The following is a 17,597-nucleotide window of genomic DNA, read 5'->3' on the forward strand; positions in this document are numbered from 1 at the left end:
TGATGAGAGCGGCAAAGGGATATCTAAGGCCTGTGGCCTCCTGCTCCATGCTGACAGGATGGCTGCCTGCAGGATGCGAGTGTGGCTCTGGGCGTACGGTACCGCCTCGAATGTGGTCACCATCTTGCCTAGTAACCGCATACATAGGCGAACAGTTGGTTCTTTCTTGCTTAGAACCAGTAGGATTAATTCCTTGATGGCTTTGACTTTTATCAGAGGCAGAAACACCCTCTGTTGTTCTGTGTCTAATCTCATGCCGAGATATTCCAACTGCCTTGTGGGCTGGAATGCTGATTTTTCTCGATTTAGGACCCAGCCGAACCTCTCGAGGTACTGAACTGTGAGGGCCACTGCTCGTTCCAAGCCAGGAGACGAGTAATCTATGACTAGGAGGTCGTCCAGGTATGCTAGGATCGTGACCCCTTGGATCCTTAGATTGGCTAAGATTGGAGCTAGGACCTTCGTAAACACCCGGGGGGCCGTAGCCAACCCGAAGGGAAGCGCCACGAATTGGAAATGATGCAGAGCCACCGAGAAGCGTAGAAATCTTTGATGTGGCTGGTAAACTGGAACATGAAGGTAAGCATCCTTTATGTCTATGGATGCCATAAAATCGTCCTTCTGAAGTGCGGCAGCTGCTGACCGCACGGATTCCATCCGAAATGAGCGGACCTTTAGGTATGCATTCACCATTTTTAAGTCCAAAATTGGCCTGACATCGCCGTTGGGCTTTGGGATGATGAATAGGTTGGAGTAGAAACCTAGCCCCTGTTCTTGGACTGGTACCTCTACTATTACCTCCTGAGAGAGTAGATGATTCAATGCCGCTATTAATGCGGCTCCCTTCTTCGGATCGTTTGGTACTCTTGACTCCTGAAAAAGAGGAGGATGAAACTTTAGGAAGTCTAGTTTGTAGCCTGTAGCCACGGAAGACCGTACCCATCTGTCGGGAATGCTGGCCTCCCAAACCTCTGCAAAGAGACACAGTCTTCCCCCCACCTTCGTGGGTGGGGGCGCCCCTTCATAAGGCCGGCTTGGGGGCTGGCTTTGCTGGCTTGCGAAACCACTGCTTCTTGCCTCCGGCGGCCTGTCCCTGCGACTTGTTAAAGTTTGATCTTGCAGGAGGCCGTCGATACTGTTTGGTATTGGAAGGCCCCTGCCCAGGGGAGTACTGTCGTTTAAACGCAGGCCCCCGAAACTTTTTCTTGGTGGGCAACAGAGTACTTTTTCCGCTTGAAATGGTCTGAATGTATTTATCCAGGTCTTCTCCGAAGAGTCGTCCTCCATGGAAGGGGAACCCTACCAAGAGCTTCTTGCATGGGGGCTCTGCCTCCCAGCTCTTTAACCATAAGAGTCTTCTCATATGGATAAGGGATAACGATAAACGTGGCGCTTGCTGGATAGAATCCTTAATCGCATCTACCGTAAAGCGTATGGCCCTAGGGACGTCCGAAAATTCTTCTGCCTGCTGGGCAGGAATAAGTTTAAGCATCTGCTTAGCTTGATCCGATAATGCTTGTGCAACCCCAATTGCAGCCACAGCTGGCTGCACTACTGCCCTTGCAGTAGTGAAGGAGGTTTTAAGTAGCGTTTCCAAGCGTTTATCAACCGGATCCTTGAACACCTGTATGTTTTCTACAGGGCATGTTAAAGATTTGTTAACACATGAGATGGCTGCGTCTACAGCCGGGGCTGCCCATCTCTTGGAAAATTTCTCTTCCATAGGATATAAGGCAGAGAATCTTTTTGGTGGTACAAAGATTCTATCTGGCTTGGCCCAATCTTGGAACATAACTTCCTCTAGTAGAGGATGGATCGGAAAAACCGCATTGGTTTGAGGCGCTCTTAGTGAGCCCAAAGCTGAGACCGTTGATACTTGGAGATCTGGTACTGGCAAGTTGAACGTCCTATGGACCAAGTCTGTTAAAACTTGAACCCACCAGCTCTCCCCTTGGGAGGCTGCGCCAGACTCCTCCGTACCCGTATCCGATCCCTGAACCTACTTGGTCCTTGTCCAAGAGGTCTTCCAATTCCCCTGCGGAAGGGACCTCCTCATCTGAGGGTTCACGCTCGGGCGACGGAGATCTATTCCGTTTTTTGCCCCGCATAGCCTTGGCTATCATTTTTTCCATTCTTTTTTTTTTTTTAAACCAAAAGAAAGAAAAACCATTCTGTCCCCCTTTAGTAGTATTTGCCAAAAAAAACTGCTGAAAAAGAAACCCTATCTCTAGGGTAAAAGACAGTCTTTTTGAAGACTGTAATACTCTTCTTTGGCCACTGTGTGTCCTCGGCGCCCCACGCTGCCGCTCTGGTCCTTCCTCTCTCAGTTCCAACACTTCACTGAGCTGGGAACTTTTTGGAAGGGCTGCCCCTTCCTTTTACCTACAGGCCCGCCCTTCCCCTGTCAGCAAACGGCGCGAATTGCGCCCATATCACGGGGGGGGGGGGCGGGGGGGGGGCCCACACGAGGAGGTCAGAGGCTGATCCTGCCGTCCAGGCCAGGATCCACAGAGCGGCATTTTTTCCTGCAGCAACCGCCTGGACCTCTCTGAGCAGGCTTGCAGGTAGGAGCATTCACTCCCTTTTACATAAGAAACCTCAGTAGATTCCCAGGGGCTTCTCTTAGAGAGAATTGTCACTATACACACAGGCCCTTTTTCAATGCTTTCTAGCACCAGTTGCAATACTACCAGGGAGGTCACGATTATGGGGAATATATACATACAGAGTCATCCTATCCTAAGATATGTGACTCACCTTGCCAGATGCAGCGCATAAACCATAGGCATGTCCCACTGTGACCTTCCCCCAGAAAAAAACTGCTGCGAACCAAGTTCCGCAAGTTTCCCCTTCACTTACCTGCTCCATGCCGCAGGACTTTGCACAGCAAGAGGTCCAATCTTCCCCCATCTCCGTGGGGCGTCTAGACCTTCAGGCCCTGGGTTCCTATGAAGGATCCACTGTCCTGGGCCCATATAGCACCCTGGCAACAGAAATATTAAGCCCCCAAAGGTTTCTAAGTTCTGGGCCCAGAGTCCAGCTCTCTGTGACAGAAAGCATTATGGGCTATACCCCAATGGTTTGGGGTCCGGTTACTGACCACTTTAGCACTGAGGCCTTTGGACAGAACCGGTTAGCCCACCTTAATCCCAAGGATGTGGAGGCAAGCTAAACCATGACCAACACCTAAGACACTGGCGTAAAAAACTGAGGTACTCCTCCTATGGGAGGGGGTTATATAGGGAGGGGCACTTCCTGTTTTTGAGATTGCCAGTGTCCATCACCTGAAGGTACTCCATATAACCCATATAGTAATGAATATGCCGCTCTGTGTCCCGTGATGTACGATAAAGAAATTAGGGCTGTGGAAATTAACTATTAATTCATCGATTAATATTTAATTTTTTTGATCGATCAAAATTCTTTTGATTGGTACTCACCTCTCCGCCGGCTTCCGGGCCTTCAGGGAGTTCCGTCAGAGATCCGGTGAAGTCACGGACACCGGCAGGGCTTGCCGTGTCCATCTGAAGGGCTCCTTTGATGTGCCTTCATATCTGCATGCCGGCGGGACCTTACTATCTGCCACACGCAAGGGCTGTTACACTTCCCTCTATCAACCTGGGATTCTACAGCCATCCACTGGGAGTTGTGATAGTTCCCTTCACGGGACATCTACATGCCGACGGACTGAGGTTAACCTCTCCTCATCTGGATTCAGCAGTGGCATCGTTGTACACATTTTTATACCAGTATCATACTTAGCTACATGTTTTTATGACTGCTTTTGCTACCGTTTGGTATTACTCGCACCATTTTTACAGTTTATGTAGCTACATCGATTTTATCTCCAGTGCAATATTTATTTTGTTACCTACTTGAAGACTAAAAAAGTTTTAATGCTATTCCCATCGAGCGCTGCCTTTGTGTGTGTTTTTTGTATCCTGCTATCCATTTTTCCAGTGGTTGGTAGCTGCACTCGGAATCAGCCTGCAAGGAGATCAGCTAAAAGTAGTTGGATCTGTATGTGTGTTATAATTAATCGAAATTAGTCGATTAAAAAAAAATCGATTAATCTAACACAAATATTTTAATCAGTAACAGCCCTAATTAAAATATAAATAAAAACACTTTACAATATATGGTGAAATAAATGAATATTATCCAACCACTCTAAGATCTGCGTTTGTTGCTGCTAGTTGCCTGAATATAAGGAGCAGCAGGAACACCAGATAGCTGTCCTAATATGCCCTCATGTCGCCACCTGTAGGAATACCTTCAGAGCCCCATCATATTCTACGCCTCCCTTATTCCATTGCTAACATGCAGGTTGCTAACTTCCTCATTTATCAGCCTAATCAGTTTGGTCTTATATATGAATCCATAACTTATTTAGAGCTGAACTCCAGCCTACCTCTACAGCCACAGCTGTAGAGACCTTTTCTTACTCAGATTTTACTGTACAGTACACAAAGCTTCTCACAATGTGCTTTAAAAGCTGTAGCAAGTCAGAGCCTGTCTTATTACCTGACTGAAGGATGTCTAGATGTCTTGTTACCCCTGTCCCCCTCCTTTTATTCATTGGATTTCCGTTCTTCGAGGTCACATGGTTGTTAGGGCAGTCTGCTTGCAATTTCAGCCAGCCTAGGAACACCCAATACGCCAGACTGACACCCATTTACTGATATTTGCATACCTTCAAATAGGCAGCCCACTGCTTGCATCAAAGCTGAGGGTTTGTGAGAGGAGTGCCGATTATTATTGTTTTTTATTTATTTTTAGGAAATGCACCCTGTCAATCTCTTCCACTAGTCATGATCTTCTTGCCTTGCACAGAGAAGTAAAGAGGCCCAGTCACATTATCACTGGGTCTAAAATGAGGTACAGTATGGGATATAAAAACTGAAAAGTTTTATTTAAAATGTAATTAAATAAAAATTCCATGTGACGTTGTATCCCCACCTCTCCACCTTATCCAATAGGAGAATGCTTTGCATTCATCGAGAAAAACACAACACAATCTATGAATGGCGCCCATGTTAAGTGGGCGACCTCCTGTGTTTAAAATGCAGCAGGGTAACGGGGTTTACTACAGCGATTTATACAGCAGCTTCTAGAGGCAGATATGGTATATACAAAGTTACACACACACACACACACACACCTGTTAAAACGTCTTCAGTGATGTAAAAAAAATTGATGTAAAAAATAAATAATTTCAGAACTTTTTCCACCTTTAATGTGACTGAAAAACTGTACGACTGTACAGTTGGATAACAAACTGAAATCTTTTAGGTGGAGGGAAGTAAAAATAAAAAAATGTAATAATATGGATGCATAAGTGTGCACACCCTTAGACTCAGGCCTCGCACACACGATACGAAAATCAGAAGGGAAAATTTGTAAGACGAGCTGTCTGCGGATTTTCGGATCATTGGTACAGTGCTTTCGTCAGCTGACAGACTTTCGTCAAACAAAAACTGGATGTGCAGGCTATAAAATTTTTGTCGGATGTGAACTCAACGTCTGATTTTCGGATGGTCAGTACAGAAATTGGCAAACAAGAGTCAAAAGTACAAACACACATGATCGGAATCAAGGAACAACCGGGAAGAGTTTGGTCTTCTAAACTACTTTTAGTAATCTAGAATTAACATTTGTAAAGCGGCAATTGATGAAATGTCAAAATTGAGTGCACATTCTCTTCTTCTTTAATGGGATAATTAGGGTTGTCCCGATACCACTTTTTTAGGACTGAGTACAAGTACCGATACTTTTTTTTATGTACTCGCCGATACCGAATACCGATACTTTTTTTAAATGTGTCCCCATATGCAGCCATGTCCCCCCTCCCACATATGCAGCCATGTCCCCCATATATGCAGCCATGTCCCCCCCTCATATTCTAGCCATGTCCCCCACATATTCTAGCCATGTCCCCCACATATTCTAGCCATGTCCCCCACATATTCTAGCCATGTCCCCCACATATTCCAGCCATGTACATGGCGATGATGATGACAGGAGGCAGGGTGGTAGGATGTCAGATGTGGGGTAGAGGATGATGATGATGACAGGGGGTGAGGTGGTAGGATGTCAGATGTGGGGTAGAGGATGATGATGATGACAGGAGGCAGGGTGGTAGGATGTCAGATGTGGGGTAGAGGATGATGATGATGACAGGAGGCAGGGTGGTAGGATGTCAGATGTGGGGTAGAGGATGATGGTGATGACAGGAGGCAGGGTGGTAGGATGTCAGATGTGGGGTAGAGGATGATGGTGATGACAGGAGGCAGGGTGGTAGGATGTCAGATGTGGGGTAGAGGATGATGACAGGAGGCAGGGTGGTAGGATGTCAGATGTGGGGTAGAGGATGATGATGATGACAGGGGGTGAGGTGGTAGGATGTCAGATGTGGGGTAGAGGATGATGATGACGACAGGAGGCAGGGTGGTAGGATGTCAGATGTGGGGTAGAGGATGATGATGACAGGAGGCAGGGTGGTAGGATGTCAGATGTGGGGTAGAGGATGATGATGACAGGAGGCAGGGTGGTAGGATGTCAGATGTGGGGTAGAGGATGATGATGATGACAGGGGGTGAGGTGGTAGGATGTCAGATGTGGGGTAGAGGATGATGATGATGACAGGAGGCAGGGTGGTAGGATGTCAGATGTGGGGTAGAGGATGATGATGACAGGAGGCAGGGTGGTAGGATGTCAGATGTGGGGTAGAGGATGATGACAGGAGGCAGGGTGGTAGGATGTCAGATGTGGGGTAGAGGATGATGATGATGACAGGGGGTGAGGTGGTAGGCAGCTGGCAGTGGGTACAGCAGAGATGATTGTAGGGTGGTGAGATGCCAGGAACAGGGGGATTAGGATGAGGATGGAGATGACAGCCAGGGGTAAGTTGGTTGGAAGCTGGCAAGTATTACAGGAGGTAGGATGCCAGGAACAGGGAAAAGGGGAGGATAATGATGGCATGGGGTCAGTAGGTGTCATCATATGCCGGATAGTATGCATATCATCACTCAGGGCTGTGAGGACATGAGAGGAAAGCAGCGGTAATTCTCGGGGCGCCCTCAGTCAGGAGGTGACATCACGTGATGCCAGTGTCAGGCATGGGCAGGACTGTACCTTTGAGGCTGTTAGCAGACTGGCTCCTGGATGATCGCCGGGCGTCAGCTGTGATGACAGGTCCGTCCTCCATTTCAGATCCTCCTCCCTGCAGGCATTATTCAAGCTCTGCACATAGCCGGAGTGAGAGATCCGCGGTGCACGGCAGGTGGGAGGAACCGGGGGAAAGGAGTAAATGGTGCCACCCACTGACCCTCCGACCTCAGGAAGTGGTCAGTGACAGACAGTCCGCTCCTGGGTGGGGAAAACGAGTTGTGGCCACGGACGCAGATATTACAGCTTTGAATAGCTGTAATGATTGGAGCCGCGCTGCGTATAGACACTCCCCCTCGCTCGGGATTGGACAGTTCACCCGAGCAAGGGGGAGTGTCTATACGCGGCTCGAATCATTGCAGCTATTCAAAGCTGTAATGTTCCCGGCGCGTATTACACAGTCGGCGGTAGCGGGGATGCGGCGTAACGACGGCGGGATGCGGCGCGACGGCGGTGCGGGGGGAAGTATTCTATTCCAGTATCGGAGGTATTTGCGGGAGTACGAGTACTCCCGCAAATACTCGGAATCGGTCCCGATACCGATACTAGTATCGGTATCGGGACAACCCTAGGGATAATAATGCAGCTGCTTTGCTGGTGATACTGATGTAATTATGCCAAACGTATTTTAAAAGACATTTGTGTTGTTTGATCTGAAAATTGCAAATCAACGCTCACCAAACTTCTACAAACACAAAAGGGGCCCAAAGGGTGGCGCTTGAGAAATTAAATTCTTCTTTATACTCTCATGTGTTTGTCAAATGACCACTTGTGAATAGTTAGTATGCTAGACAAAATCCTGCACACGTGCTTTTGACAAAAATCCAGACATTCGGTCGTACAACAATCAAACCGTGTGTACGCGGCCTAATACTTTGTTGAAGCACCTTTTGATTTTATTACAGCACTCAGTCTTTTGGGGTATGAGTCTTACTTATCAGGATGGCACATCTCGACTTGCCAATAATTGCCCACTCTTCTTTGGAAAAACATCTGTCGGATTGCGAGGGCATCTCCTGTGCACAGTCCTCTTCAGATCACTCCACAGATTTTCAATCAGATTCAGGTCTGAGCTCTGGCTGGGCCATTCCAAAACTTTAATCTTCTTCTGGTGAAGCCATTCCTTTCTTGATTTGGATGTATGCTTTGGGTGGTTGTCATGCTGAAAGAAGTTAATTTTCATGTTCAGCTTCCTAGCAGAAGCCTGAAGGTTTTGTGCCAATATTGACTGGTATTTGAAACTGTTCATAATAGGGGTCCACCGAATGGAAATTTTGGTGCTGAAACCAAGGATGCACTTTGCCGAAAACCGAAAATTACAGTTTAAAAAAAAAAAAAACTATTTTTATATACAATTGTATTATTATTATCAACTTTTTAATTAATATCATCAATTTAAATGAACATGAATTTTTTTGTTGCCCATTATTGGCACATTTAGTGCAAGAAAGGTCAAGAAAAATGCAGTCTGTAGTATCTGACCAGCTCTTGTATCATTGTCCGCAGTCTCTAACCATCTCTTGTATCATGCCCTGTGCCCAGCAGCCTCACCAGTGCCCACGATATGCAGCTTGCCTGTATTTAGCAGTGCCCGTCATATGCAGCCTGTCTGTGCCCAGCAGCCTTACCAGTGTCTGTGGATGCAGCCTACCTGTGCCCAGCAGCCTCACCAGTGCCTGTGTATGCAGCCTGCCTGTGCCCAGCAGCCACCCCAGTGCCTGTGGATGCAGCCTGCTTATGCCCGGATCACAGCAGCAATCTCTGTGTGTCACGGAGCGGATTTGAATTGCCCGGGCCACAGTAACAATGTCTCGCCTCCTGTGATCACGTCACACTGATTCAATGTCCCGCCACTGGATCAATGTGCCGTCTATCACAGGAGGCAGGACATTGTTACTGCAGTCTGTGCAATTAAGCTCTGAGACACACAGATTGTGGCGAGGAGGAGGGAGGAGAGGGGAGGAGGAGGGATGACACTCCCGCAATGGGCAGCACCCGGGGCGGACCCCGCCCCTTTCGGTATCTACTTTTTCTCCTTTGTCCGATACACAAAAACACAGTTTTCGGACGATAAATTTTGGCGCACCTCCATTTCAGAATTCCCTTTACCTTGACTAAGGCCCCTGTTCCAGCTCAAGAAAAACAGCCCAAAGCTTGATAGTGGCACCACCATGCTTCACTGTGGGTATTATGTTATGTTAGTGATGTGCAGTGATGCTTTTGCGCCAAACATATCTTTTGGAATTATGGCCAAAAAGTTCAACCTTGGTTTCATCAGACCATAACACATTTTCCGGCAAAATTTAGCCGGGCTTGGAGGTTTTTCTTCGCAAAAAATAGGCTTTTGTCTTGCCACTCTACCCCATAGCATAGACCATATGAAGAATATGGGAGATTGTTGTCACATGTATCGCACAGCCAGAACTTGCCAGATATTCCTGCAGCTCCTTTAATGTTGCTTTAGGCCTCTTGGCAGCCTCCCTGACCAGTTTTCTTCTCGTCTTTTCATCAATTTAGGAGAACCGTCCAGTTCTTGGTAATGTCACTGTTGTGCCATATTTTCTCCACATGATGATGACTGTCTTCACGGGGGTTTTAATGGTATATCTAATGCCTTGGAAATTCTTTTGAACCCTTCTCCTGACTGATACCTTTTAACAATGATATCCCTCTGATGCTTTGGAAGCTCTCTGCGGACCATGGCTTTATTTGGGGTTAATCAGAGGCACTTGATGATGGCAGATGTGTACTGACTCCTATTTAACATGAGCTTGAATGTGATTGCTTAATTCTGAACACAGCTACATCCCCAGTTATCAGAGGGTGTGCACACTTATGCAACCACATTATTTAATCCCCCCCCCCCCCAAAAAAAAAAGGTTTCAGTTTGTTAATCAATTGAGTTGTACAGTTTATATCACATTAAAGGCAGAAAAAGTTCTGAAATGATTTATCTTTGTCTCATTTTTTTTACATCACAGAAACCTGACATTGTAATAGGGGTAAGTAAACTTTTTATATCCACTGTACATTGGTGCACAATGTAACTATGAACACATTTCTATACCTTCTTTAATATGTTGATGAGAACACACACACACACACACACACACACACCAATGAACCAATATAAAAGGCAATAACACCTTAGCTTAATTTGGCCTTGGTATTGGAAAAGTTTACTTTCGCAGGTCTGTCATTTAAAGTGTTGGTTAAAAAATGTAAGCAATTTTAATACACCATTAATGTGCAATGGGTGATTTAAACCATTGTTCTAAAAAGCAAAACCTATCCCAAGAGCACTGACCAGAAGCCGTTTGTTTCCATTTATTGCCTCAGTCACTTGAGCAAGCCACATAAGTTAAAATTGTAATGAACCAGGCTTACATTTATCTGTGATGACCTTTGGAAGTGATTACCTGAGGGCTTCCTGCAGGAGTGTTGTCTAGAGAATTGGATGACCGCTTTTTCTTATGGACGAAGAAATGCTTCTTCCTTCTTCTCCTCTTGGTAGGTTTCTTTAGTGCAGCTTCTATGCTACGTAAAATTCCAGATGGATTGGTTAAGTTCCGCACACGGCGCTTTCCATAATAATGAGCTAAATAAAATGGTGAATTAAATGAGTAAAAAAAAATAAAAAATTTAATTACTGAATACACTACTTCCTATATAGAGCATACATCCTAAAAATTAAGTGGTAGCTGCTTTGTGGACAAACCAAACCCTCACAAAAAAAGCAAATGCAGCAACCTCTAAACTACGGTTATACAAATAATGGGTCGTTACTACCACTGTAGTTTATAATAGAAATAGGAGCGCTGTCACTGCTGACTTGAGAGACACAGACCTAGAACTAGTATGCAGGCAAGAAGTTCAGACTTCACTTGCTCCATGCTTATTTCATCTCAGTAACTCAGTTAGTGAAACCATGAGTTAGCAATGATAGCTCCCACAGCTCTTTTCTCACAAGGTCACTTTGAAAAAGTCTACATTGTCAGAATGTAGTTGTATGGGTTACGTTACAAGATGTCAAATTTATTTCTTTATCGTACATCACGGGACACAGAGCAGCATAGCCATTACATATGGGTTATATAGTGCACCTTCAGGTGATGGACACTGGCACTCTCTGACAGGAAGTTCCCTCCCTATATAACCCCCACCCATAGTGGGAGTACCTCAGTTTTTTCGCCAGTGTCTTAGGTGTTGGTGCATTGAAGAGCTCTGCCTATAGTTGTCCTCTGGACCAGGGCAAGCTGACCGGATCCGTCCAAGGTGCTTCATAGCCAAAGTGGACGGTACCCGGGCCCCCAGGTCCTGGAGGGGGTTTTGCCTATAACGCTTCTCCTTTGCGAGAGCTGGACTCTGGGTTCCAGGACTGGTTTCCTGCAACCAAGTAATTCCTGTTGCCAGCAGTGCTATATAGGTCCAGGAGTGTGGTGTTCCTAATTGGACCCCGGTACCTGAAGGTCTATGACGTTACCCACGTTTTAGGGGGAAGATTGGGCCTCTTGCAGTTGGCAATACCCTGCAGCGTGGAGAAGGTAAGAGGGGGCCTGCGGAACTTGGTTTGTCAGCAGGCCCCCACAGGGGACTCTGGGTTTAGCCCGCTTTATGCCTCTGTGCATGGGCGCCTCATTCCACAAAGTCTGAATGACAGGATGGTTTCTATGTACCCATTAATGTTTCCCCTGGCTGGTTCTGGTAGACGGCTGCATACCATAAGGTTTACAATAAAGAGCTGCTATTGCGCTAGGGGGGGTCACTTGTGTAGCATGGAGGTCTTACCATCCGCGCAGCTACATAGCTCCCCCGTAAGCCTGTTCGGGCGTCTCACTCCCCTGCAGCCCACGTGTGTCTCTGCTCCTCCAGCAGCGTCCGGAACGGGCGCGCGCGCGCACGGTGTAAATAGACGCGGCGACGCTGCGTGAGGAGGCGGAGTTTTTTCGGGGCGGTCCCTCTTCCTGCTCTGAGAGCCTATATTAGGCTGGCAGTCGATCTGGGTCGCCGTGGGACACGGAGCAGCGGCAGGTTAACTGCGTGAGAGCAGTACCTTGCAAAGGGAGAGTGACACCCGGTGGTGGATCTGGTGAAGTACACGTTTTTCTTAAAGAGCCTGCGGCTCGTTTCTTGTTTAAAAGGCCGGTGTACCTGCAGCAGTCTGAGCCTTGCTACCCACGGCTCTATCCCAGATCAGCATAAAGGTGGCTTTACTTAGCTCATTTTGTGTGAGTTGCAAGCCCTTGGGGCGTTGTATTGTCCATCTTTATTAGGTTATGGGAAGTTTAATAATCTAACAGCACCCTAACCTATTAATTTTTTTGACACTTTCAAAGAGGTGTTTTTGGTGTCTCTGCTGATTAAAACAGTCAGTGGTGTTTAGCGGAGTACCTTGGGTTTGTATAGATGGCTCCTAAGGGCGCGGGAAGCTCCAAAAATGCTAAGGCTACAAAAAAGCAGAAGGGTTCCCCATCAGGTTCGGAGGATCTTGGCCAGACCTCTGCAGTGCCTTCCTCCCCGGACAGACCAGAGGTCGTTAGCCCAGTTGAGCCTTTGGGGTTGCTAGGTGCTACGGCTGGCCCTACCCAACCAACTCCCTCCTTTGTTACGGAGGAGATGTTAGCCGCCACCTTAGGCGGATTTGAGCAAAGGATGACTGCTTTATTAGCCGCATCATTTCCCGGGAAGAAACGGACTAGGTCCCCTTCCCCTAGGGTCGACTCTCCAGATGAGGAGGTCCTTTCCCAAGAAGAAATTGATTTCTTGGCGGAGCAGGGGGATGACCCCCTGGAACAGGGTTCGGAAGAATCCACAATAGAGGAACCGTTCTCAGCCTCTCAGGCAGAGAGACTATGGATACAGTCCTTAGCGGACATGGTGCGGACGGCATTTAAATTACCCTTGCCTGAACCTCAGGCTACCGTATCCTCCCTTGGTTCCTTAAAAGCTCCCCAAACCAGTGCGGTTTTTCCGGTCCATCCCTTGCTGAGGGACCTAATCTTTCAGGATTGGGCCAAACCAGATAGGATCTTTCTTCCTCCTAAGAGGTTTTCAGTTTTATATCCTTTAGAAGAAGGGTTTTCAAAAAAATGGACTGTCCCTACTGTGGACGCAGCCATTTCATGTGTCAATAAGTCCTTGACGTGTCCGGTAGACAACATTCACATGTTTAAGGATCCTGTCGATAAAAGGCTTGAAACTCTGCTAAAATCTTCCTTTGCCACCGCAGGGGCTGTAGTGCAACCAGCGGTAGCCGCCATTGGAGTATGCCAGGCATTGAAGGACCAGGCCAAACAGGTTCTAAGAGACCTTCCGGCGCAACAGGCACAGGACTTGGCTGATCTGCCTAGGGCATTATGCTTCGCCGTAGATGCCATTAAGGATTCCATCCAGCAAGCTTCTCGGTTATCCTTATTCCTGGTTCACATGAGAAGACTTTTATGGCTAAAAAATTGGTCGGCAGAGACTCCCTGTAAGAAACTCTTAACTGGGTTTTCGTTCCAGGGGGAGAGGTTGTTTGGAGATGATCTGGACAAGTATATCCAGAAGATTTCCAGTGGCAAGAGCACTCTCCTGCCTGTTAAAAAGAGGTTTCGAGGGCCAACCTTTAAGCGCCCAAACTCTCCAGGTCCAGGTCCCTCACCCTCCCGGCAGTATCGACGGCCTGCTGGCCGTTCACCCGCAAACAGACCGCAAGGGCAAGCTTCAGGTATCAAGAAACCGTGGTTTCGCAAACCAGTTAAAGCTGCCCCTAAAGCGAATCTGTGAAGGGACGCCCCCACTCTCTCGGGTGGGGGGAAGACTCCGCTTTTTCTCTGAGCTTTGGGAGGCCAGAATCTCCGACGAATGGGTTCTGTCCTCAGTGGCTCAGGGATACAAGCTGGAGTTTTTGGGGTTTCCCCCTCCTCACTTCCAGGAGTCCAGGCTCCCAAGCGATCCAAAGAAAAGGGTCTCGCTTCTAGCAGCCCTAGATCGCCTCTTAGATCAACAAGTGATTATGGAAGTACCATCTCAGGAGCGCGGACAAGGATTTTATTCAAATCTATTTATAGTCCCAAAGCCCAACGGCGATGTAAGACCAATATTGGATCTAAAAACCCTGAACCGTTATTTAAGGGTTCGCTCCTTCCGTATGGAGTCCATTCGTTCAGTGATGGCCGCCCTACAGGGAAAAGAATTTCTCGCATCCATCGACATCAAGGATGCATACCTGCACGTGCCAATCTACCCCGGCCATTTCAGGTACCTCCGGTTTGCCTTAGGCCATCGGCATTTTCAGTTCACGGCCTTGCCCTTCGGGCTAGCCACGGCTCCCCGGGTCTTCACCAAAATCTTGGCCCCGGTGTTGGCCAACCTAAGATCCCAGGGGATCCTGGTTATGGCTTATCTAGACGATCTATTAGTCGTCGATCTTTCAGTAGCCAGCCTAAAACAGGCAGTTTGCTTAGTGGTAAATTATCTGGAATCCCTGGGTTGGGTTCTAAATCAGGACAAGTCGGCCTTGCAGCCCACAAGAAGGTTGGAGTATCTTGGGTTAATTCTAGATACTATGCAGCAGAAGGTCTTTCTTCCCCAGTCCAAGGTGGATTCTATAAAGGAATTGATCCAGGTGGTTCTAAGCCGCGCAAGGCCAACAGTTCGCCTGTGTATGCGCCTCTTGGGCAAGCTAGTGGCCACCTTCGAGGCAGTGCCCTACGCCCAGATCCACTCCCGAAAATTGCAGAAAGCAATTCTCGCAGCTTGGGACAAGAGAATCCAGGCCTTGGATCTTCCCATATCCCTGTCCCAGGCAGCCCGTCAGAGTCTGTGCTGGTGGCTGGTCCCACAGAACCTTTTGAAGGGAAGGTCGTTCTGTCCAGTTTCATGGAGGATTGTGACTACAGACGCGAGTCTTTTGGGGTGGGGCGCAGTCCTGGACGGATTGACTCAGCAAGGGAAGTGGTCAAGAGCAGAATCGATCCTGTCGATAAATGTTCTGGAGATACGAGCAATCCGGTTAGCTCTAGTTGCATGGACAGATGTATTACAGGACTCCCCTGTGAGGATACAGTCCGACAACGCCACGGCTGTGGCCTACATAAACCACCAGGGCGGCACCAGAAGTCAAGCAGCCCAGAAGGAGGTGGACCGGATCTTTGCTTGGGCAGAGTCCCATGTTCCCTGCATTTCAGCAGTGTTTATCCCCGGGGTGGACAATTGGCAGGCGGATTTCCTCAGCCGCCATCAGATGTCTCCGGGAGAATGGTCCCTCCATCCCGAGGTATTTCAGGCCATCTGCCAAAGATGGGGAGTCCCGGAGGTGGACATAATGGCCTCCAGATTCAATACGAAATTGACCAGGTTCGTGTCACGGACAAGGGATCCATTGGCCTACGGGACGGACGCCCTAGTATGTCCTTGGCATCAGTTTGCACTGATCTACGCCTTCCCTCCGTTACGGATGCTACCCCGTCTTCTTCTCAGAATTCAGGTGGAGCACAAACCGACGATTCTAGTAGCCCCCGCGTGGCCCCGGAGGCCTTGGTACTCCTTAATAATAAGGATGGCAGTGGAAGAACCTTGGGTCCTCCCGTTAAGGCCGGACCTCCTCTCACAAGGACCGTTCTTCCATCCTGCCTTACAGGCCCTAAATTTGACGGCCTGGCGGCTGAATCCCTAATTCTTAGAAACAGGGGCCTCTCTGGCCGGGTCATTCCCACCCTGATTAATGCAAGAAAGCCAGTCTCTAGGCTTATATACTATAGGGTGTGGAAGGCTTACATTACATGGTGTGAGGCTAAGAGATGGCATCCCCGCAAGTATGTCATTGGGAGAATCCTGGAATTCCTACAATTAGGAGTAGAAAAGGGACTGGCTATTAGCACAGTCAAAGGACAGGTCTCGGCCCTATCCATTTTCTTTCAGAGACCTCTGGCCTCTCACTCCTTAATGAAGTCTTTTTTGCAGGGGGTCATTCGGATTAACCCTCCGATTAAAGCTCCCCTATATCCTTGGGATCTAAACTTGGTTCTCTCGGCTTTGCAAAGCCAGCCCTTTGAACCGCTGTCTGAAATCCCGCTGGTCTTGTTGACTAGGAAACTAGTTTTTTTGGTCGCTATGGCTTCCGCCAGAAGGGTATCAGAACTGGCAGCCTTGTCATGCAAGACACCGTACTTGATTGTACATAAGGACAGGGTTGTTCTTCGACCACATCCGTCCTTCCTACCAAAGGTGGTATCTAGCTTTCATTTGAATCAGGACTTAATTCTTCCGTCCTTTTTTCCTGAACCTTCTTCTAAGAAGGAGAGACTCCTACATTCCTTAGATGTGGTTAGGGCTGTTAAGATTTATCTAAAGGCCACAGCCCAGATTCGCAAGACTGAAGTCTTATTTATTCTGCCGGAGGGACCTAAAAAAGGTCAGGCAGCGTCTAAAGCCACCATTTCCAAGTGGATTAGACAAGTGATTGTACAGGCCTACGGCCTGAAAGGTAAGAGCCCGCCCTTGTCGATCAAGGCTCATTCCACAAGAGCCGTGAGCGCCTCTTGGGCAGCGTATCACCAGGTCTCCATGGCCCAAGTCTGCAAGGCAGCGACCTGGTCGTCGGTTCATACGTTCGCTAAATTTTATCAAATGGACGTTAGGAGGAACGCTGATTCAGCCTTCGGGCAGGCGGTTCTGCAGGCCGCAGTATAAGATCCTCTTGTCCTATGGCACCCGCTGTTTTTTTCTGTGCATGGTTGTTTTCCCTCCCCTCATTTGCATTGCTTGGGGACATCCCATATGTAATGGCTATGCTGCTCTGTGTCCCGTGATGTACGATAAAGAAAAAGGGATTTTTAATAACAGCTTACCTGTAAAATCCTTTTCTTGTAGTACATCACGGGACACAGAGCTCCCACCCCTCTTATGGGGAATTTTGGGATGCATATTGCTTGCTACAAAACTGAGGTACTCCCACTATGGGTGGGGGTTATATAGGGAGGGAACTTCCTGTCGGAGAGTGCCAGTGTCCATCACCTGAAGGTGCACTATATAACCCATATGTAATGGCTATGCTGCTCTGTGTCCCGTGATGTACTACAAGAAAAGGATTTTACAGGTAAGCTGTTATTAAAAATCCCTTTTTTGTGCCTCTGCTGAAAAATGAAGCATGCCTCAACATAAGGGCTTGTTTATATTTAACCTTACAGGACAAGTTAAAAGGCCGGCCGGAGGGAATTCCATGGCATGCCGAGTCAGGTAGGGTGGGCGCTCCACTCTCCCTTGGTGGGCGCTCGGAGGCAGGTAGGTGAGGGGCCAGTCAGCCTGTGGGGGTGGAGAGTTTAGGCACCGCTGCACAGGGGATCTGGAGGATGTTGCAGGCCCCCAGGCAGGAGGGCAGCCAGGTCTGTGCACCCTGCGCTGTACTAGGAGCATGATAAGGGTTGCAGCAGCAAGTTGGGGGTCAC

The 17,597-nt window shown here is 48.1% G+C and overlaps 1 protein-coding gene across 1 annotated transcript in view; it reads right to left on the reverse strand.

The window, feature by feature from the left end:
• Nucleotides 1-17,597, reverse strand: part of SFMBT1 (Scm like with four mbt domains 1) — a 144,261-nt gene that overhangs the window by 12,569 nt on the left and 114,095 nt on the right. Inside the window, exon 19 of the mRNA XM_040359451.1 lies at nt 10,587-10,765. Coding sequence (XP_040215385.1) covers nt 10,587-10,765 — 179 coding nt within the window. The remainder of the gene's footprint in view (nt 1-10,586; nt 10,766-17,597) is intronic.

Source organism: Rana temporaria, chromosome 7 (genome assembly GCF_905171775.1).
Source record: "Rana temporaria chromosome 7, aRanTem1.1, whole genome shotgun sequence".
NCBI lineage: Eukaryota > Metazoa > Chordata > Amphibia > Anura > Ranidae > Rana > Rana temporaria.